The 22,522-nt window shown below is 53.4% G+C and overlaps 1 protein-coding gene across 11 annotated transcripts in view; it reads right to left on the bottom strand.

Moving 5' to 3' along the window:
* The window catches only part of CFAP46 (cilia and flagella associated protein 46), a 112,669-nt gene that overhangs the window by 46,475 nt on the left and 43,672 nt on the right, over positions 1–22,522 (bottom strand). For all 11 annotated transcript variants that reach the window (XM_058435874.1, XM_058435875.1, XM_058435877.1 and 8 more), the window contains exons 25-32: positions 19,885–19,969; positions 14,847–14,985; positions 13,963–14,146; positions 9,954–10,143; positions 8,536–8,741; positions 7,035–7,193; positions 6,090–6,239; positions 1,711–1,859 (exon numbers count right to left, since the gene is read on the bottom strand). In XM_058435874.1, coding sequence (XP_058291857.1) covers positions 1,711–1,859; positions 6,090–6,239; positions 7,035–7,193; positions 8,536–8,741; positions 9,954–10,143; positions 13,963–14,146; positions 14,847–14,985; positions 19,885–19,969 — 1,262 coding nt within the window. The remainder of the gene's footprint in view (positions 1–1,710; positions 1,860–6,089; positions 6,240–7,034; positions 7,194–8,535; positions 8,742–9,953; positions 10,144–13,962; positions 14,147–14,846; positions 14,986–19,884; positions 19,970–22,522) is intronic.

Genomic DNA, 22,522 nt, shown 5'->3' with positions numbered 1-22,522 from the left:
AATGGCGTAAACTCGGGAGGCGGAGCTTGTAGTGAGCCGAGATCACGCCACTACACTCCAGCCTGGGCAACAGAGCAAGACTCTATCTCAAAAAAAAAAAAAAAAGAATGATGCTCAATCTACTCTGCCTGTGCTCTGCAAGTGGACAACAAAGCCTGGTGACAACACATCTGTTGACAGCATGGTTTGCTGAATATTTAAAGCCCACTGTTGAGACCTGCTGCTCAGAAAAACCAATTCCTTTCAAAACAGTATTGCTCATTGGCAATGCTTCGGCCACCCAAGAGTGCTCACGGAGACGTGCAAGGAAACGAATGCCATCTCCATGCCTGCTAACACCACTGCTAACACCGCATCCATGCAGCCCATGGATCAAGGAGGCACTTCGACTTTCAAGTCTTACTATTTATGAAGCACATTTAATAAAGTTATAGCTGCCGCAGAGAGTGATTCTTCTGATGGATCTGGGCAAAGTGAATTGAAAACCTTCTGGAAAAGATTCACCATTCTAGATCCCATTAAGAACATTCCTGATTCATGGCAGGAGGCCAAAATATCAGCATTAACAGGAATTTGGAAGAAGTTGATTCCAACCCTCATGGATGACTTTGAAGGATCCAAGATTTCAGTAGAAGGAGCTACAGATGTGGGGGAAACAGCAAGAGCAGTAGAATCAGAAGTGGAGCCTGAAGACGGCACTGAACTGCTGCAATCTCGAGAAAACTTGAATGGATGTGGAATTGCCTCTTATGGATAAGCAGAGAAAGTGGTTTCTTGAGCTGGGATCTGCTCCCAGTGAAGATGCCGTGAACACTGCGGAAATGACAAAAGGGACCTAGAATATTCCATACATTGAGTTGATAAAGTGGCAGCAACATTTAAGAGACTGACTCCAATTTTGAAAGAACTTCTGCCATGGGTAAAATTCTATCAAATAGCATTGCATGCTACAGAGAAACCTTTTGTGAGAGAGTTGATCCATGTGGCAAATTTTATTGCTGTCTTATTTTAAGAAATCGCCAGCCTTTTTAGCATTTTTAGTACATACATTTTAAATGGCTGTATGTACATTTTTTAGACATGATGCTATTGCACACTTAATAGACTACAGAACAGTGTAAACCTAACTTTTATATACTCTGGAAAACCAAAAAATTCCTGTGACTTGCTTTATTGTGATATTTGTTTTGTTTTGGAACACAACCTGCAATATCTCCAAGATATGCCTGTATTTCCTTAAAATAAGAATATTCTCCTAAGGATCAGGTCGAAATTTTAAAATAAAAATATCCTATTTTATCTTTTAAATTTTTAGTAACAGGGTCATGCTCTGTTGCCCAGGCTAGAGTGCAGGGGCACGATCATAGCTCACTGCAGGCTCGACGTCTTAAGGCTCAGGTGATCGTCTTGCCTCAGCCTCCTGAGTAGTTGTGACAACAGGTGTGTGTCACCATACCTGGCTAATATATTTTTTAAATTTTTTGTAGAGATGGGGTCTTGCTATGTTGCCCAGGCTGGTCTCAAACTCCTGGGATCAAATAGTCCTCCCACCCCAACCAAAAATACCATTTTTATATTCAAATATTTTTATTTACTTGGTGTTCAAGTCCCAGGGACTTTATTATTTACACAGTCAACTACAGAATTAATACCTTAACATGTTGTTCATTTTTGTACTGCTTTGGGGAAATAAAAAGGAGCTGTACCCACCGAAGGTGGTAGAGATCCACTAGGCCCTTGCTTCCCACCACAGAGTCCGAAATCAGCACCCCCAACTGCAGGACGGGGACCGTGAGTTCGTGCAGGCACATCTTCTGCAGGGCCTTGACCAGGTGGTCCAGGAAATACAAACTGTACGTCTACATGGACACATAACACACACAGGAGGTCACAGGAGCGGGTGTAGACCACAAGCATAAGGGTCTTTCCTCAGAGAACTCCCTCCCTCCCCATGCCAGTGCATGTCTGCACAGAGAAGGTGCTCAGCACGTGTCCGCACACAGAAGGTGCTCAGCACGTGTCCGCACACAGAAGGTGCTCGGCACGTGTCCGCACACAGAAGGTGCTCGGCACGTGTCCGCACACAGCAGGTGCTCGGCACGTGTCCGCACACAGCAGGTGCTCGGCACGTGTCCGCACACAGCAGGTGCTCAGTGCGTTTCTGTGGGATGGATGGAGGCTGTGCTATCTTCCTTCCCTCTTCCACTCATGGGTTTCACTTTGTCACGTGTGATAATCTTTGTGAACATCAGCACCCAAGTATGAAGACACTCATAAGAAACACACCCGTTCATGCATTTATTCAAATTTATGTGTTTGTTTCATTCTTACACTAAAAACTACTGGCTCATTAGAGACAGAATTTCTTTGTGTGCACACACAACCACTTAAAAACTTAATATATAGAGAAGAGCTAATGCTTCCTATGATGTTGGACTCGGTTTGTTAAAACCATTACTCTTGAGTGGGAAATTAGGAAAGCTGGATGACCTGTTGGCAAAAATGTATCTCTAAGAACTGGAGGGTAATCAATATCCAAAGAATGACTGGGCCGAGATCTGGAAGTCAGTAGGCATCCAGGGACACGAGCCTGGCTATCAGGCACTGAGGCAGCTGAGGGCTCCCTGGTGCTCCGCATCGTGCTGCAGGCTGGGCTTAGAAAACGGGGTTCAGGGCCCACCAAGAGCTCCACTCTCTCAGTCTCTCTCTCAGGCTGGGTTCTTGAAGGGCTGCACCTCAGAATTCCAGGCAATCTAGGAGGAGGCTGTCCCCTCAGGGATGACAGCCAGGCAGAGGGGCCATGCTGGCGGCCTGGAAAGCATGGGCTCCTTTGAGAGGTCGATGGAACTGATCACCCCCGGTGAGACTGATCTGGAGAGCGAGCGAGGGGTGACAGGGCTCTACAGGTCCCACAGGCATTAAAAGGTAATACAAGGACACTGAGAACAACTTCATGGCAATACATCCAAAATGTATTTTCAATAAAAACATCCCACAAAAACGCAACCCATGAAAAGTGTTACAAGAAGAAAAAGAAACTCTGAAGAATTCTATAACTATGAAATAAATTGGATCCATAATTTAAAATTTTCCCAAACAAGCTCTGGGCTCAGGTGGCTTTACCAGGGAATTCTTCTACACTTTTAAGGATGAAATAACCACCAATCTTATACAAATTTCTCCTAAGAATGGTCAGAAAGGAACACTTGCTAACTGACTAAAAGGCCAACATAACTTTTACCACATCCTGAGGAGGACACACATGAAAGGAAAATTAAACATCGTCTTCCTCACAAGCACAGATGCACACACCCCGGACACAAGAGCCGCCAACCAAAGCTGGTGACATAAAGTGAGTGACAGCACAGCCAAGCTGCCCTATTGTGATAATCATTAGAAAGAATCAAGGTAATTAACTCAAGGAATGGAGGAGGAAAACATCATCTGCATAGATAGAGAAAAATATTTGATAAAAATATAAAAGCATTCATGACTAAAATTATTAGCGAATAGAAATAAACTTCCTTAATCAATAAACATCTATAAAAACCTACAACAAACATCAATTATACTTCAGAGTAAAATGTTGGAAATTTTCCTTTGAGATAGGGTGCGCAACATAAAAATAGATGTTATCACCATTTTTATTCAACCTCATACTGGAGGTCCTTGCCAGAATATAAGGCAAGGTAAAGCAAAAACAGTGTAAAGAGTGGAAACTAAAAAAGAAAAATGTGTTTGCAGCTAAAACGACGATGTACACACAAAATCCAAAATAATCTACAGACAAATTACTAAAGTTATAAAGAATTTAACAAAATGGATGCTTACAAGGCCAAAATGAAAACAATTACATTTCTATAGTTTATCTGGAGTTTAAACATGAAACAAGAAAGCTATATTCACAACAGCATCAAAAACATCAAATACACAGAAATAAATCTGACATGCATAACTGCCATGCAGAAAACTCTGGTCTATTGTTAAGAGATGTTGAAGAAGACTTAAGTCAATGGAGTGACAGACCATGTCCATGGATCAAAAGGTTGAACACCATAACAATGTCAGTTCTCCACCAAGTAATTTACAGATTCAATGCAATGTCAGTAAAAACTCTTCCAGGGTTTGTGATGGGTCTGACACACTGATTCTAAAACACACATGGACATGCAATGGAGAATAAAAAGAATAGCCCAACCATCCTGAAGAATGAGGTAAGGAGATTTTCTCTACCAAATACTCACGGTTGTGAAGCTCAGTAATTGACATTGAGATGATGCTGCAAGGACAAAAAACTAACAGAAAGCAAGAGAGACCCCAAAGCAGCCCCGTGCACAGGTGGGCACCTGCTCATGCCCAGTGCAGCCAGCAGGGAAGGTGGCCAGTGACATTTCAGGAAGTGGTGTCAGAACAATGGGACACCCTGACTGCCAAGCTTGAGGCTTGACCCTTACCTCACACCACACACACATCAAGTTCAGGTGACAGACAAAACTATAAAGGTGCAAAATATTTCCACTTTTTGGAAAAATACTGTAACAGAATATCTGTACAACCTCCAGGAATGAAAACATCAAAAAAAGGACACATAAAAAAACTGACTAATTACAAAGGAAAAGACTAATGACTCTTATTACATTAAAACTACTAATCCCTGTTCCCAAAAAGACCTCCTTAACAGAGTGGAAAGGCAAGGCACGAAGTGGAGGCAGATCTGCTGGTCACATGGCTGCTCATGTGATTTTGCAGAATAAAGGATTCCTTCAGACCAATCAGGAAAAGTTAGAAAGCTTAATTAAATATGGGCGACAGCCTGGAGGGCACATCACAAAAGAGGATCTCCAAGGTTAGGAAGCACTGAAGGCCAACCTCTCTGTGGCCAGGGGTGTCCCATTAAACCACGGGGAATGCCCCTGTCCACCCACCGGCTGATGATATTGAGGGGAGTGGCATCAGCAGGGATCTGCGCAGGGCCACTCTCCCCACGGCGGGCACGGCAGTGAACTGAATGACCACTACGGAGGGCAGCATGGCAGCATGGCACCAAACACCACAGGTGGAGATTCACATCCTCTATGGTCCAGAAAGTCTGTGATGGGTGTGTCCTCTAGGCATGGGGGCATGTGGGCACCAGGACACAGTGCACGGATAGTCACAGAAGCTTCATGTAGTAGCTGTTAACCAGAAACAACCCAACCACCAGCAGGCGGATGGATGAACCATGGCCTGTCCATGTAATGGGCCACTCACAGCAATGCACGAAACACAGACAGCCATGGCCTGTCCACACAATGTGTCACTCACAGCAATGCATGAAACACAGACAGACCATGGCCTGTCCACACAATGTGTCACCCACAGCAATGCACAAAACAAATCATGGGGACATAGCGAGCATGGGCGAGTCCCACAGACAGAGTCCCAAAGGAAGGACGCTCGCCAAAGAGAATCCACCCCAACAAGGCAGAGAGAGCAAGTGGACACCCAGTCCTAGCCCCTGGAGCTGTGCGCATGACCACAGAATGGCAAAAAGGACTTGCGGATGTGATAAGGTGAGGACCCCGAGGTGGGGAGGGTCTCCGGGATGGTCCAGGCGTGCCCTAAATGCAATTCCGTGGGAGGGAGCAGGAGATTTGATCCGCACAAACAGGAGGCCACGTGACCACAGAGGCCGACCGGGACGAGGCAAGAGGGATCTTCCCCGGGCCCTTTGGAGGGTGTGCCGCCCTCCCGACACTGGATTTGGGCCCAGGGACACTGATTTTTGGCTTCCGGCCTCCAGAACCGTGAGGGGATCAATTTCTGTTGTTTTAACCACCTGGTTGTGGGAGCTTGTCACGAACACCTGTCCTGTCTCGCTAGGTACGTGTTGGACTTGAGTGGGGAAAGAAGGAAGGCTTCCCCGAGTGTTGGCAGTTGGGGGCAGACGGTGGTGCTGGGGGGGTCTGTGGGAAGCTGGGGGCTGATGGGACTCTGTCCTTTCCTCCTTTTTCTGGCTACGGTTCACAGCGGAAATTGGACTTGGGGACAGGTCAGGGGGACACCATGCTGTGACCAAGGTCTTGAGCCTTTTCGTTATGTCAACGTACCGGCTTCTGGATGCTTGAGGGGTTAACAGTAGAGTCACTTCTGTCCTGTTTCAGTACAGACAGCACTTCCTCCGGGCAGGAGTAGGAAGCCCACTCTTCTATGCTCGTGGGTAAGTCTTCCAGTTGTTTGACGGGAGCTGGGCTTTGAGACTGGAAAGGCAAGAATACAGGATTTACCTGAAATGGTGGAGTCGAAATAGCAGACACCCCCCGGCTCCCCGGCATGGCTGTGCAGCAGGCAGGCCACAGCCCTGGGGAGCCGGCATCCTCCCCACCAGCAGGCCGCAGCGAGTGCCCAGATCCAGCCTCTGACACTGTTTCCAGGCAGTGCACGCAAAGCTTTCTGCCCCGTGCACGGCCGGAGTTGGCCTGGGGGTGCCCAGGCTCAGGACTCCCGAGAGCTAAGGCTCTGCAGGCTCTGCCTCCTGCGTCTCCCCCTCAGTGCCAGTTGGCCGGTGAGCTCAGCAGTGCTTGTGCCAGGGTCCAGGTGTGAGCATCCCGCTCTGGGAAGCTGGGCAGCCAAGTGGTTTCTCAGACCTGCCCGGCACTTTGAGAAGTGGATACTTGCAGAGAGAAAGGTTTCATGGGATGAAAAAAACACTTTTCTCACTGCTCTGGGACCCAGGCCCTGGGCTGTGTCTGCTGCCATGGCCTCTGAGCCTGGCAGACCCGGGACAACGTGCTCTGTGCAAACTGCACGCGTTATGTGGCTAGCTCCAGGCCCGGGATTCCCGCCAGGGATAAGCCAGGGTGCTTTACAGACATTCCCTCGTATTGTCCTCTAAGAACCCTGACAGGGAGAGAAACTGAGGCACAGAGGCCGGCTGGGGCCCAGCCTCTGCACCGCAGCTGCCTGGGGCTCCTCTGAGAACCCTGACAGGCAGGGAAACTGAGGCACAGGCCACCCCGGGCCCGGCCTCTGCACTGCAGCCACCTGGGCGTCACCTGCTTGGGCTCCTTGACTTTCTCCTCCTTTCCCTTCTCCTTGTCCTTCTCTTTACTCCTCTCAGTCTCCTTCTCTTTTTTAGGCAATAAGAGATGTGAGCTGGTTGCTGCCGGGGGTCTGTTTTCCGGAACTGATTTTCCTGCTGTCATCAAAGAAACCTGGGCAGGGATGCAATCCACTTTTGCAGCACTGAAAACCCACCCCGCCCACTCCGCCCACCCTCCACTCCTGGATGAGGGACGCTCAGACCTGCGGGGCTCCCCAGACTCTAGTGCTCTGGTGGTCTCGCGTCCCCGTCAGCTGCCGTCAGGTGAGCCCCTAGAGCACAGAGCTGGGCTGGCCTGGGGTGTGGGCACCGGGGGCTGCAGGGACATGCCCGTGAGCATGCTGGCTCCGCGGGTGTCCCTCAGTCTCACTCCACTGTCGGGGACACAGTGGGACACCCCTGGCCGTAGGGCTCCCTGCTGGCCATTCCACACCCTCCCTGCAGCAGCCCTTGTGGGGGCTGTGCCCAGGCAGGGAGGACACTGGGCACGTCTCCTTGGCAGGCCCTGCCGGCCCCTCGCGGCCCTGACACGTGGGGGTCTGAGGCAGGCGTGGTTGGCCCTGGGGGGGACTTGCCACTCCTCGGGTGAATGAGTTCAAGGTCTCTAATCAAGAACACACGAGAATAACGTTGAGCAATTCTAGAAGAGCCACAAAGAATGGCAGCGTGGGCACCCACGGCCCCAGGTCTGGCAGGGGTCGAGGCTGGTGGGGGGCTAGCGTGGAACATTCTGAAGATGGGATGGGGGGCCTCCCTGCCTTTCCTGCTCTGCCCATGGCTGGGCGGTGGCCCTCTTGATCCCGAGATGCCCTATGGGGGCTCTGGGCAAACTTGTCCTCAGAAGAAAGGCCTGCCATGCCTGGTGCTGCCCTGCTGGGGTGTAGCCTGCGGGAGGCCTGGACAGACGCATGGGGCGGCCCCCAAAAGCTGCTCCTGGTGGGCTTTACAGGGAGAGGCGGTAGGAGGAGCAGGACAAGGAGGGGGGTGGGAGTGGGGCGCAGAAGAAGGCTCTGGAAGCCCCATCAGCAGGCAGTTCAGGAGCTGTCGGGCCCCAGCTGCCAACAGAGGCACCTGCTGCTGCCTTGGCGTGGTGAGCCAGGCAGAGGCAGTTTTGGGTGATGGTTGGCAAGGGTGCCAGGGCGGGTGTCAGGGAGGACCAGCTGATCTGGAGGGAGCCATGAGCCCCTCCCTTGGGGAGTGCTGGGAATGTGGAGGGTGCAGGAGTGAAGAGGGGAGTCTCTTGTTTTGGAGGAGTCTCTTGTTTTTATGCTGATGGGAATCATTCGGTAGAGAGGAAGAATCTGGATGTCACAGGAAATCGCTCACATCTCAAAGGTCTTTAGGAAATGCTGGGAAAGGCTCTGATATCTTTAAAACGCTCACTGCAGTTTCCCCAGCCCGTGGCCCATCCCGGGAGGTGCTGCAGGAGCAGGGGAGTCTGCGCTGGGCCTCACCTGCCAGATGTGCCTGAAGAAGGCATAGGCTGCAAGGCAGCAGTCCTCGTAGCCCTCGGCGCCCGGCGACAGCACCAGGGCCAGCAGGGTGTGCACGCGGGCCAGCGCCTCCAGCTGCCGCACGCTACGCAGCTGCTCCAAGGACACGGCCTCCTCGGCCTCGGACACGGGGCTCCGTGGGGGCGTCTGCACAGCCACGTACTCCCCTGAAACACGGGGTGCCCGAGGCTGACAGCAGGCCCGGCTATGGGTCTGTGGGCCCCAGGCCATTCCCTTCCCTGCCCGAGGCTGCGGTGGACTGCCTGGTGCCTCGCCGACCCCCGGTGCTGCACTCTGCTGAGGGCCGGCAGCCAGGGGAAGAGCCACGGGTTGTACTTACTCTGCGAAGGCTGAGCTTAGCTGCCCTCTCACCCCCAGGGGCAGCTCCACTCTCAGCTCCAGCCCCAGGCCCCCAGGCCCCCAGGACCCGAGGGCTCTCCTGCTGCCCTGTGTGTCCTGGAAGCCTCATGAGCTGCACCTGGCCTGGGCACCCTGTTCCTGTCCCAGACTGTCCCGAGGGTCTGGGAGTTCTGAGCAGGGCCCGCACTCATCCTGACAGGGGGCTAGAACCAGCGGCCGCGGGGAGGGTGGCCCTGAGCAAGCCAGCATTGTCGAGTGCTCTAGGATGGCCCTACTGTGCGAACGTGCATGTGTGTGTGTGTGTGTGTGTGTGTGTGTGTGTGTGTGTGTGTGTGTGTGTAGTGGCCACCCTAGCTGGGCTCTGCCGGCCTCTGCTCTTCACAGCAGGCCTGCGGGAGCCACCCCATGGGACTCTCCATGCGCACCTGCGCTCCCCACAGTTTCCGCCCCGGGTCACCCTGGGCTGATGCCCAGGCACTGGCGGTGTTTAAGCCCTGGATGATGCCAGTGGGGCCGCCATTGTCTGCCCAGGTCCCCACTTGCCAGCAAACCCCCACTTTCCTGCACTGCTGTGAGCAGGGGCTGGGTGGCCAGGGGCCTGCTGAGGAGCAGCAGCTGGAGAACGGAGCCCCCACCTCGAGTCAGAAGCAACTGTGGGGATGGCTGAGGTGCCCACAGGGTCTGAGGTGCTCAGGACCCCCCGCTACCCCAGCCTCCTGAGGAAGGCCGCCTCTGGGCCGGCCCAGCTGTGTGCCTGAGAACATGCCTTCCTCCTGACCTGGATGGAACCTTTCTGTGAAGGTCATCTGGTGGCGGTCAGGCTGAGTCCCTCAGGGCCCCTGCAGAGGACGGCGCTGAGACACACCGGGGGCCCCTGCAGAGGACGGTGCTGAGACGCGCCGGGGACCCCTGCAGAGGACGGCGCTGAGATGCGTCAGGGGCTCCTGGCCTCCAAAGCCTGCACGGACACATGGATGCCCAAAGGCCATCCAGAGCTCTGGGGAGCGGCGTGGGCTCACCATCCGGCGTGGGCTCACTATCCAGCGTGGGCTCTGGCTCAGGGGCGTCGCCGGGCGGCTTCATGGCCAGCAGGATCTCAACAGCCCAGCGGAGGTGGAAGACCACGTCCTCAAGAGGAAAGTGTCTGTGGTGGAGCCACTGGCCAAACTCCACGAGGTACTCCACCTTCTGCCACTCCGTCTCAGGCTTCTGTGGGATTGAACAGAAAGGGTGACATCCTCAGGGTGGCCCTGAAGGCGTTCCTGACGCAGTGAAACACTTTCATTCCTCATTTTCTACAAGAAAAGGTTCCTTCTTACCCCACAGTGATCGTTTGCAGACCGCCTCTAATGAGACCAAGTTGCCATTTAGGCTCATTGGAACGTTTCAGGTACAGACGAGGCGGTGCTGCTCTTTCTTTTCACAGGCAGCGTGTGGGAAGGCTGCAGCTTGGCGAATTCCTTCCCCGTCTCCTCACCCTTTGCAGATGCCACCCTTCTGGGGCCTCCCAGGTCCCCAGGCATTCCCTGCGCTGCAAGAGGACGCAGGACAGGGGTCCTGCTGTTGCCGTGTCTGCAGGTGGCCCTCTCTGGGTGGTTCTGTGGGCAGCCCCGTGTCCCTGCTGGAAAGGAGGCCTCTGCAGGGCAGGAAAGGTGCTTGCCCTGCCTTCCGTCCAGATGCAGAGCCCAGGCCAAGGCCTGGCCTGTGCAGACTTGGCCACCGTCGCTACAGAATTGGACGAGGCTGCCCTAACCTGACCCTTGCAGAGCAGAGCCCCAGCCCTGTGAGCCGGGGTTAGCCTGCACCACACCCTCCCCTCCACAAGTGTTGCTGGGGCCACGGCCACACTCTTCTCCAGCAGGGTGGACCTCACACTGGCACCGTCCCACGTGCCACGCATGGATGTCACTGCCACTTCATTTCTGCTGCCAAATATCTGTGGCTCTCTGAGTGCTGGCCCATGCCACTTATTCAGCCCACGAATCTGCTGGGGGTTCCCTCTGTGCCTAGCACTCACGCTGCACCGGCCGTCATGAGCAGGTCCCTGTGGGGTGTGAGTGGTGCGTGTGGGATGTGGGGTGTGAGTTGTGTGTTTGGGAAGTGGGGTGTGAGTGGTGTGTGTGGGATGTCAGCTGTGAGTGGTGTGTGTGGGATGTGTGGTGTGTGTGGGATATGGGGTGTGTGCAGTGTGTGTGGGATGTGGGGTGTGAGTGGTGTTTGTGGGATGTGTTGGGTGTGAGTTGTGTGTGGGGGTATTGGGTGTGAATGGTGTGTATGAGATGTGGGTTACAGGTGTGAAGGTACGGCCTGTGCGGTGTAGTACAGGCTGCGTGGGGGTGGGATACATTGGGTGTGTCTTGGTTTGCAGCTGTGGGCTGTTATGTTGGGTGTGTCTGTGGGTCTAGGTACAAGGTGTGGGTTTGTTGTGGGTGTCGGGTGTGAGTCCAGCCACTGGAGGATGGAGCTGCAACATCTCGAGGGGGAAGGCAAGAAGAAGAATAGTGGGAAAAGCAGGCGTTTGGTTTTGGGTAAGATGCTGGCCCCAGGGTGGGGCCAGGCAGGCAGCAGGATCCACAGGTCTAAGGGGTGGGGAGGTCTGAGCTAGAGAATTGCTTGTGGGGAAAACGGGCGGCAGCGGTGCTTAGCTCAGGACGTGGGGTGAGATCAGATGGCCAAGGTCCTGCCCTTAGCCCAGGGCCTCCTCTGTCAGGAAGAGGTGGGAAGAGGAGAAGGATGAGGAACCAGTGAGGTGGTGGGGCCTGGGAGCCACGTGAAGGATGCCCACGGATGCAGAAGGAGGGGAGCAGCTGTGGAGGCTGGCGGTGGCTCCCACAAAAGCTGTGCACGTTGGGGAGGGCCTTGGCCCTGATGGGAGGTTCAAGGGAGAGCGGGTCATCTTCTCGACAGAAGTGCGGGGCCACCCGGCGTCCACAGGCTGAGGAGTGCCGGGGACCCTGCCTCACACCGTATAACTCATAACAGAGCAGCTACAACTATAAAACTCAGAAAAAAACGGGGAACAAATCTTCAAGACCTTGAGTTATGCAACAGTTTTGCAGATACAACGCCAGAAACGCAAGCAACAAAACAAGAAATAGACAACTAGAATTTCATCACAATTTAAAACACGTTTGTGCCACAAATCATGCCATCCAGAAAGTGAAGAAGTGGTTGAAAAAGCAGCTCACAGAATGAGAAAGGGTTTGTAGATGATGCTCCTGCTAAAGAACCTGCATCCACAATACACCATGAGCTTCTATGAGGCAATGAAAACTAAACAACCAGATTAAAAATGGGCAAAGGACTGCAATGAACACTTCTCCAATGACCTGCAAATGGCCCATAGCATGTGGGAATAGGCACCCCATCATCAGTGGCTGGGAAAATGCAGGCAAACACGAGGAGACACCCCCTTCACACCCGCCGGCACAGCTAGAACAGTCCGACGACATCAAGAGCTGGTGAGCGTGTGGAGAAACTGCAGCCCACGCCCTGCAGGCGGGAAGGCAACCCCGTGAGGCCGCTGTGGGAGACAATCTGGCACTTCATCTGATGGCCCCACAGAGGGCAACCGTGTGCCCAACAACTCCACTGCTGGGCTGTGCCCCCAGGGCCCAGGACGGGGCCACGCCAGAACTCGGGAGCAAATGCTGACCGCAGCATTCCTCACAGCAGGCAGATAATGGGAAGCAACACAAACAGCCATCTGTGGACTGTAAGACACGTAACGGGAAAGATGGGGATGGCCCTGGGTGATGTCGTGCTGAATGAAGGACCACGTAATGCTTGGCTCTGTTTACAGAAAATGTCCAGATCTGTGGCTTGCTGGGGCCGATGGAGGGAGGGAAGGATGGGGAGTGAGTGCTGATGGATGCAGGGTTTCTGGGGGGTGACGAAACCTTCTAAAATTGTGTGTGGGTGATGATTATATAACCCTGATAATTTATTAAAAACATCGCATTGTACCTCTAACAAAGACAACTGAACGAAGGACTCGGGTAAGTGAAGACGGAAAACACTTTCAAGGGTTTCTGCCCCAAGGGCCAGCGCAGCTCAGGTGGGTGCTGCCTTCCCCAGCCGCCCGCGGCCTCCCCTCCTTAGGCCCTTCCTGCTTTTCCCTGCCTGATACCCGCCAGCCCCAGCAGGGCAACTGCCGAGGAACAACGTGGCCTCTGGCTCCCCAGAGCAAGGCACAGTGGCTCCCTGTGGCTCCCCACGGCGGTACCCGGGCGTCTGCCTTGACCGCCCAGTGCCCTGAACCGGCACTCACACAGCACCGTCAGAGACCCCCAACCATCCTCAGTTCCCGACGCCAAGGACCGCCTGGATCCCAGGACAATCCAAAGGCCTCAGGGCAGGATTGCTCTGAGCTGGAGAAACAGCTCGCGTAACAGAAAAGCCTTTTAAGATCTTCACTAATGTTGAATGTTCATGCCTTTCACACCAGGGGCCTGGGATGCTTCTTCGTCCCCAAGATGAAGTTCTCGGGTGTGCACCATGTGGCCCTCGCTCCAGACAAGCAGAGGCATCAAATCAACGCCAAAGCGCCCACCTTCTCCTGAACCCACCCCAAGTGCCTCAAGGGGAACGTCTGTCTTGCCTTCCTGGGGGTGGGGAAGAGACGCCAACGTCCCCAGAATGCCCACATCCCAGGGCCCTGCAGAGCCCTGCTCTCCTCTGCAGCCACCCGCCCATCGGGGCCCCTGTGCCTCCAGAGGAGCCTGGGTGCTTCCACTTGGTGCATCACCCTCTGGGCCCCCCTCACCCTGCTCAGGGACAAGGACCTGACCACGACCCCTCCGTGCTGGAAAGAGACCACAGAGACCACTGAAACCAGCTCCATCCACCGTCCCTGACTGGTCAGCAAGAGGAGTGCCCGGGGCCGCGAGGGGCATTCTCTGTGCCCGTCAGCCGTAGCTGCTCTACGTGCCACCCACGCCAGGTCCCGGCTGAGCTTCTGTCCACACAGTTCTCCCTTTCACTAAAGGACAAATTTTACCACGCACACCCACGCTCGTGGCTTCGCACCTGCAAGGCCTGGATGGCGCTGTTGTAGCAGGCCAGCTCTCCAGACACGCTTGGTGAGTTCAGGGCCAGGCGGTGCCACATGCGTGCCAAATAGTCCTCACTCTCAGCCGTGAATTTCTGTATTTCCATCGAAAAATTCTGCCCGAGCTTGGCCTTCACGATGACCATGTGCTTGAAGATCAAGCTAAAGAAAGGGAAGGTGAGAAACCAACGTCGGGATCGGGTGGCAGAATTTTAAACGTGTGTGATGCAGCCCGGACTTATTCCTCCACTTCCTGCTTAAAAAGATGAAGCAAAGCAGAGCCCAGGTGAGCGGGGGTCTCGGGGCTGCGTGGGGGTCTCAGGGGTGAGCGGGGGTCTCGGGGCTGCGTGGGGCTTTCAGTCCCTGCTCTCCCTGTGTTGAATTCTCCTGGGGAAGTCAAGTCTTCCAACGCAAGTCGGAACCTGGGGAGGTCCAGACAGAGGGGGACAGCATGAGCAGGGGAGCACACTCCAGGTGGGGGAGCAGCAGGCGGGTGCTCACAGGTGGTGGGGGCAGCACACCCCCAGTGGGGACACAGTGGGTGGAGCACTCACAGGCAGTGTGGGGAGCACTCAGAGGCGGTGTGGGGAGCACTCACAGGCGGTGTGGGGAACACTCAGAGGCGGTGTGGGGAACACGCACAGGCGGTGTGGGGAGGACTCACAGGCGGTGTGGGGAGCACTCACAGGCGGTGTGGGGAACACGCACAGGCGGTGTGGGGAGCACGCACAGGCGGTGTGGGGAGGACTCACAGGCGGTGTGGGGAGGACTCACAGGCGGTGTGGGGAGCACTCACAGGCGGTGTGGGGAGGACTCACAGGCGGTGTGGGGAGCACTCACAGGCGGTGTGGGGAGCACTCACAGGCGGTGGGCCGTCCTTGGCAGCACCTGCACAGCCTCGTCCAGCACCTTGAGGCCGCCCTCCCAGTCGTCCTGGTCGGCATGGCTGTGGAAGAGCAGGCCGTAGAGCGCAGCACGGAGCGCCAGGTCGTCCTCAGCCCCTGGGAGGGAGAAGGAGGGGTGTCCTTGAAGCCGCCTGATCCCTTATCAAAGGCACCCTCAGACCTCCTGGACTAAGCTGCCCATCACAGTGCCCCTGAGGTGGAACCATGGCTACAGAGGTGCCCAGGCCGGCGCATGCCCCGCAGGGCTGAAGTGAGCTGTGGACCTGCGTGGCCCCTCCAGCCCCGCACCGGCCACCCGGGACGCCCTTTCCATTGCGGGAAGCAGCTGTCTTGTCTCCTTGCTGGTTTCTGCCTGTCACTCTCCAACTCCTTGGAGAATTCTGCGTTCACAAACACAGCCCTGTGTTTCCACGTATTAAAGATCGGCGAGCAGGACTCGGGGTCCTTTCAGGAGGTGCATGGAAAGCTGCCCCGCGGCCGAGGACACAGCGCCACAAGCGCGCTCGAGAGCCCTCACGCTTGGCACCCACAGCACGGAAACAATCCCCGAGTCTCCACACAGGCAGCGGAGCCACGTGACACGCAGAGGCAAAGGTGCCCGCCTTCGGGGCACACGCAGAAACCGCCTGCCTGCCGGGAGGTGAGCCCCACCCAGCCCCCATAGGGCGCCCCGTGGGCCGTCAGTGCCCCCGAGTGCACGGAGCCAGCAGGGTGGGTCCTGGTGGGATGGAGCCTCAGTGTCTGGGCGAGCTGCAGATGAGCTTGAAGGGCCCTGAAGAGACGAGGTGAACACAGGGCCGCATCCCTCACATCCCCACTGAGCACAGAACCCAGCCCACTCCGCCACCTCCCGGCCAAGAGTCCTTTTACCTCAAGGACTCCAAGAGCCCCGGGAGACCCAAAACATCAAACCAAGGCCATGGAGCCCCCACCTCGGGAAGGGGTGTTGAGTGGCGGGTCTGTGCCTTGTTGCTGCCCCTGACCCAGCACAGCCATGGCGACCAGAATGCTGACGCGTCCCCTACCCATCATGGGCGCTGCCCGGCCCAGCCTGCACACCCTTCCCCAGTGGTAATTCCCACACCCTCCCGGCTCTTTCAGAGGTCAGTGACGGATCTGTCTTCTCTCTTTTCTCTTCTCTCTCTCTCGCCTCTCTCTCTGCTCTCCTCTCTCCTCTTCTTTCTCCTCTCATCTTCTCTTCTCTCTCTCCTCTCCCCTCTCCTCTCTCCTCTCCCCTCTCTCCTCTCCTCTCCCCTTCCCTCTCCTCTCTCTGCTCTCCCCTCTTCTCTCTCTGCTCTCCCCTCTCCTCTCCCTCTCTCTCCTCTCCCCTCTTCTCTCTCTCCTCTTCTCTCTCTGCTCTCCCCTCTTCTCTCTCTCCTCTCCCCTCTTCTCTCTCTCCTCTCCTCCTCTCTCTCTCTCTCTCTCTCATCCCAGGAATAAACTTCAGTGAAGCCTCGTCTGGAAAACTCTTTGGGTCTCAAGTCAATGTTCTGCTGCATCGAGCGCCCGAGAACCATAGTGGGCACCAATGTGGGCTCCACCCCCGTCTAATGGTAGCGAGTCTCAGGTTTTCCTGGCTGTCTCCACACCCTGCCACCCCTCACCTGGCTCCCCTCCCGGGTGCTTCCATAGCCTGTACCCCTGCCACCTTCACCCCTGCCACCTGTACCTGCCACCCCCACTGGCCCTGCTGTGCTGCTTGCGGGTCTCTGGGCCAGGTCGGGACGGCTCCCGCCTCCACCCACCCTCTGGAGCCTTCTCAGACTACGCAGCCCCTCACACCCTTTCTCTTTTCAGAAGTCTGGTGCTTTTCTGTAATTTTAAAGATAAACAGTATGACCCTAAGGAAAGACAAACCCCTTTCTCCCAGCGCCCTCCCCCAGCACTCTGCAGGCCACGGTGCTGAGGGCTGGAGTCTGTGTCATCCTGCACCAGCCCCGTCATGCTGGTGCCAGCACCTGGACCACCGAGGCTTACGTCACAGAGTGTGGAGCCTTCTTTCCCTTCTCTGACTCATTTTTCTTGAGACTGTGTTCTCCAGAGTCCACCTGCTGGGTCTAGGGAGCGAACGCGCCCATGGCTGGAAGGACGGTGCCCATGGCTGGAAGGCGGCACCCCATCGGATGCTGGGATCTGTGGACTCACTGTGGCCTTCACACTCTGCCAGGCCCTCCTCACCCAGGCACTGGCCAGAGAAGCAGGTCTGCGTCTGAAACTTGGGAACCCTGAGCCCTGCTTCCTCCCGCTTGAATTCATTAAACCAGGGTCCGATGAACTTGGAAACCACACACAGGGCAGCAGGGAGTCCTCAATCCTGCCTAAGTGAAGGGCTCACTTTGAGGTGTGACCTCCTGATTGACCCACAGCCACGTCCTGGGACCACCCAGTACACATCCAATTCACGGGCGGAGGCGCTGCAGCCGGACCCCACCCCTCATGCATTCCTGTGGACCGTCTCCTCCTCCCTGGAGGCCGTAAGCTCTGTGGTGCCTCCGGGTGGGTGAGGGCCGTGCACTGTGCATGAGGAATGTGCCTGTGCTGAGCTCTGGGCCTCGTGTTTCCACAGCACAGCACGGCCGTCCCAACTAATTAAAGTATTGATGTGGCCTGGACGCTAAGCCTTTAGCTGCCAGACGTGGTGCGGGTACCTTCCCGTCTGTTCACTTCTTACTGTTCTGCACTTATCAGGATTCAGGAACGTACATTTTTGTATCTGTGAAAGGTGCCTCTTTCCACAAAATCTCTGCTATGCTCAATTCTACTTTCTGATATTTTTTCTAGAATTTGAATTTTTAAAACTACTTATTCAACCTGTCTGATGTTTATTTTGGCAAACGGAGTAAAATGTAGTGTGTCTTCCAGGTTCTGCCCAGAGGCACAATCCCCCCTCCACAGCCTCTTCTGCCCAATGCCACATTCTGAAGGGGTCTGGGCTGCCTTCTACCTCCCCAGTGCTCTGATCCACATCTCTGTCCTCGTCAAACACCCCACAGGGCTGACAAGAATCACATGCCGGGTTGTGGACAGAATGTACTAGTTATGACTGAGCAGTAACCAGGCTGCACCCTGGTCACATCCTTGCTGCTAAGTCACCTGGACCCCCGTCACTCCTATAGATGGGGTCTCTGACGTTAGAATCCTAAGGCTTTGGTTGAAGGATCACTTAGGATATTTTTCAGACCCTGAATGCCAGTAACCAGTGCAGAGTCCCCACAGAGGAGCGGGATAGGGATTGGCCCAGAATGCCTTCCCAAGACCCTGTGCTCTTCCACACTTCCGTCCTCTCCAAAACCCTCAAGACCCCTATCCCCAAACTCCTCAGGGAGGGGGGTCTGAGGCTTTATCCCCATCTCCTGCTCAGCAACCCTCCCTCTGCTGCAGCCTAGCCTCTCAGTGGACGGACTTGCCGTGTGCGTCGGGCTCATGCTTGCAGGACCAGCAAACCACACACGCTGCTGGGGTTAGTACTCAACTTAGTAATTACACATGGCCACACTTTTGTTTATGATTTTAAATCATCTTTGCTTCTCTAAATAGACTCTAATGCTCAAGGTAGGTTCCACTTTTCTATTCCACAGCATTTAAAGATTTCCCAAATACACATTAGGACTCTTAACAGGGATAATTTTTTTTAGCAGACAATGTTTTTTTCCATAAACATGAATTGGTATTCTAATATGGTTCTATTGTTCTAAAGTCAGTATGCATTTTTGTGTGTTTGTTTTTGCAGGAGTGTGTGTCCACGTTTTTTGTGGAAGTAGAAAAATGCGATTTATCTGTCAGCACAGCTAAGAGGCCAGATTTCACGGCAGCCACAACCAGGGGGACAGTGCCCACTCTGTACTCAGGGGTGTGTGGCCCTGGACAAGATTCATGTAAACCAAAAATAACATTCTAAGCCCCCCAACCAACTGAATGGGCCCTCCTCTTGGCCAAGGGCCTTCTGAAGTATATCTGAAAAACAAGTTTGGTGGGGTCGGGGGCGGTAGGGGGCGAGGGTGGACAGGGCTCATCATCCCCTCTCCCTTTGGAGCTCAGGCACAATGGACCAATATCCACATGAAAACAGAGCTCTAAAGGCTGACAGAGTGGACGCTTTGTAGCAGTAAGACACCAAGTTCCAGCCTGACTCTAGCATAGCATCGCATGACAGATGGCAGGCCTGAAAGAGATCCAAGTATTTTATACCCAAGTATCTTTCTCTGACATATTTTGAAGTGGGCCTGCACGGCTGTCTCTTGTGGGGAAAATCCACATCCTGTTGAGAGTCCCCTTTTCCCTCTCCAGGGCTTTTCCCTGAGCTAGGGGAGAATTAACCAAGAGTCTGGTGCCTTTTTGTCTAATAAGAGCTCGGAAGCCGGCGACCTGGAGGCTTCATCCGCAAGATAAAAACCTTGGTCTCCACAACTCCTCATCTAAACCCGGACATTCCTTTCTATTGATTCCAGATCTTTAGATAATAATTCTTTCGACAAATTGTCAATCAGAAAATCTTTGAATCTACCAGTGACCTGGAAGCCTCCCCTCCGAGTTGTCCCACCTTCTGGACCAAACCAATGTGCACCAGACATGCACTGATGTCTCTGCCTATAACTCCTGTTCCCCTAAAATGTACAAAATCAAGCTGTAAACCAACGACCTTGGGCCCAAGTTCTCAGGATCTCCTGGGGCTGTGTCACGGGTCATGCTCCTCACACGTGGCTCAGCATCAATCTCTTCAAATAGTTTACAGAGTTTGGCTTTTTTCATGGACTGTCAGAGGCTCCCAGCTCTGGCTTCATTGCATGTTGAAAGGGAATTTCATGAGCTCATTCCTGAAGAGCACTCAGGTGCCTGTCATGCATCACATGCTGAACAGACATTATCTGGAGTTACTGCCAGGTGGCTTCACGTCAGGGCACGGGAATTTAAAAGCACCACATGTTTAAAATTGGGCTCAAGTCCTTCCCTTTCCTTGTACCTGGAGCCCGTGGGTCTGTCTGTCCTGCTACAAACCTGGAAGAAAATATCCTTCGGTCGTCCCGCCGCCTTGGAAGTCGGCCGTGGGCCACTGGTGCAGAAGCAGCGTCTTTCCTTTCTCCTAAAGTAACGCAAGTAAATGACACATATATTTGAAAGTTGCAAGACAGTCTTTCACATGAGGTAAGAAACTCCCCCTCTGAGCTCTGTGTTCATCTCCTTAAACTGCTTGCTATTGCCATAAGCAGCTGTAAATTAACCTGACAATGTTGTACTGGCCACTATCGCCCCCACTCTAAAGCTTAACAATATACAGCCAATTAATAGCTTAAGTTACTTTAATGTAAATTTTTGGCAAACAACTCAGGAACTGCCTCTTATTTCCCTTTAAAAACCCACTTGGGACTGCCTCTAATTCAGGGCTGCTTGAATTGATGCTTCTGGATGACAACCATCAAGCTTGGCCCAGGTAAACTCTCTATTTATACCAGTTTTGCCTCAGCTTCTTCGTTTTAGGTTGACATCATTTTGCTTTTCATTTTGTTATAGTAGGTAACTAGTCAAACATGAGTGGGGCTGGAGAGGCCCCCCGCCCCACACCGGGAACTTCAGGCAACCATCAGGTGATGGTCAGGTGGCTGTTAACTGTCTCTCTCAAACAATAATTGGTCTCAGCCAGCACCAGGGAAAGGCCATCTCCCCAGAGACAGAAAACACCTGAAACCGGTGATGAGCAGCTTCCCGATAAGATCTCAGGAGTTGGGCGAGCGGCTCAAGCACGTACACTGAGAGGCAAAATGGCAGAGTTTCACTGGTGTATGACCTCCCTCTAGGAACACTCGATTGGTAAGGGACCACCTCAAGTAAGCACGTGCAAAACTCCAGTAAACCCACTGGGCATGCGGCCCCTCCCAAGTGCGGGCAGCCACCGTACACGTGGACAATCCACCGCAAGGGGAGCATCTGGGGAGAAATCATGCAATATGCTGGTTGGCCAACGTACTGAGACAGCCAGGTGGGAAGGCGTCCCCAGAGAATCTCCCATCGGCTGCTCACTGGGAGGAATGCGCACTGGGGTGGAGCCACAGAGGCTCACACCATTTGCAGCGGGGAGGAGCCTGGCCCCTCCTCCTCCCGGGTGAACCTGGGATTCATTTGGTGAAGTGGGAAGTACACTGGCAGGAAACACTCTCTCGCTTCACTAAGAGTCTCTGTTTCCCCTTTTCTTCCTTTCTACCCAGTAAAACCCTGCCCTTCTCACCCTTCAAATTGTCTATGAGCCTCATCTTTTGTGGCAACGTGACAAGGACCCCGTCTTTAGCTGAACTGAGCAAAAGTCCCGCAACAGTGTGAGACCCCAAGTCAAAGGTGAGCCATGCACGTGATCTCTCAGGCCTCCCGCTCGGCCTCTTCCCAGCATACTTTCCTTCCTGCTCTAAAGCTCTTTAATAAACTCTCACTCCTGCTCTAAGACTTGCCTCTGTCTCTCCTTCTGCTTTATGCTCCTCAGTTGAAGTCTTTCTTCTGAGGAGGCAAGAACTGAGGTTGCTGCAGCCCCCGTGGGTTTGCCACTGGTAACACACTGAGGTTGCTGCAGCCCCCGTGGGTTTGCCGCTGGTAACACACTGAGGTTGCTGCAGCCCCCGTGGGTTTGCCACTGGTAACATGCTTTGAAGTTGCTGCAGCCCCCTGTGGGTTTGCCGCTGGTAACGTACTTTGGTGGTGTGTGACTCAAATACGTCTGCTGCTAACAATTTGGCTCTATCTAATTACAGATATTCAGGTAAATTTCCGAAATACTAAGTCACAAAAAGTCTGCAACTGCTCCCCTAACATAATTGACAGCTTTTTCAATGACATGAAACATCTAAGTTGGTTTTATGGCTCTAAATCAATGTGATGAAAAGCACATTAGACAAAACTTAGGGGAGGCAGTGAGAGCCAATCTCAGGGAGTTCACCGCTGTAAATGCTGTATTAAAGAAGGATCTCAAATCAAGAATCAACTTTACATCATCACCGCTGTAAACGCTGTATTAAAGAAGGGTCTCAAATCAATAATCAACTTTGAAGGGTCTCAAATCAATAATCAACTTTACATCATCACCACTGTAAATGCTGTATTAAAGAAGGATCTCAAATCAAGAATCAACTTTACATCATCACCGCTGTAAACGCTGTATTAAAGAAGGATCTCAAATCAAGAATCAACTTTACATCATCACCGCTGTAAATGCTGTATTAAAGAAGGGTCTCAAATCAATAATCAACTTTACATCATCACCGCTATAAACGCTGTATTAAAGAAGGGTCTCAAATCAAGAATCAACTTTACATCATCACCACTGTAAACGCTGTATTAAAGAAGGGTCTCAAATCAATAATCAACTTTACATCATCACCACTGTAAACACTGTATTAAAGAAGGGTCTCAAATCAATAATCAACTTTACATCATCACCGCTGTAAACGCTGTATTAAAGAAGGGTCTCAAATCAAGAATCAACTTGACATCATCACCGCTGTAAATGCTGTATTAAAGAAGGGTCTCAAATCAAGAATCAACTTTACATCGTCACCGCTGTAAACGCTGTATTAAAGAAGGATCTCAAATCAAGAATCAACTTTACATCATCACCGCTGTAAATGCTGTATTAAAGAAGGGTCTCAAATCA

Source organism: Hylobates moloch, unplaced genomic scaffold (assembly GCF_009828535.3).
Source record: "Hylobates moloch isolate HMO894 unplaced genomic scaffold, HMol_V3 SCAFFOLD_3, whole genome shotgun sequence".
Taxonomy (NCBI): domain Eukaryota; kingdom Metazoa; phylum Chordata; class Mammalia; order Primates; family Hylobatidae; genus Hylobates; species Hylobates moloch.
The sequence above is the reverse complement of the archived record's forward strand: the minus strand, read 5'-3'. Positions and strand labels throughout refer to the sequence as shown.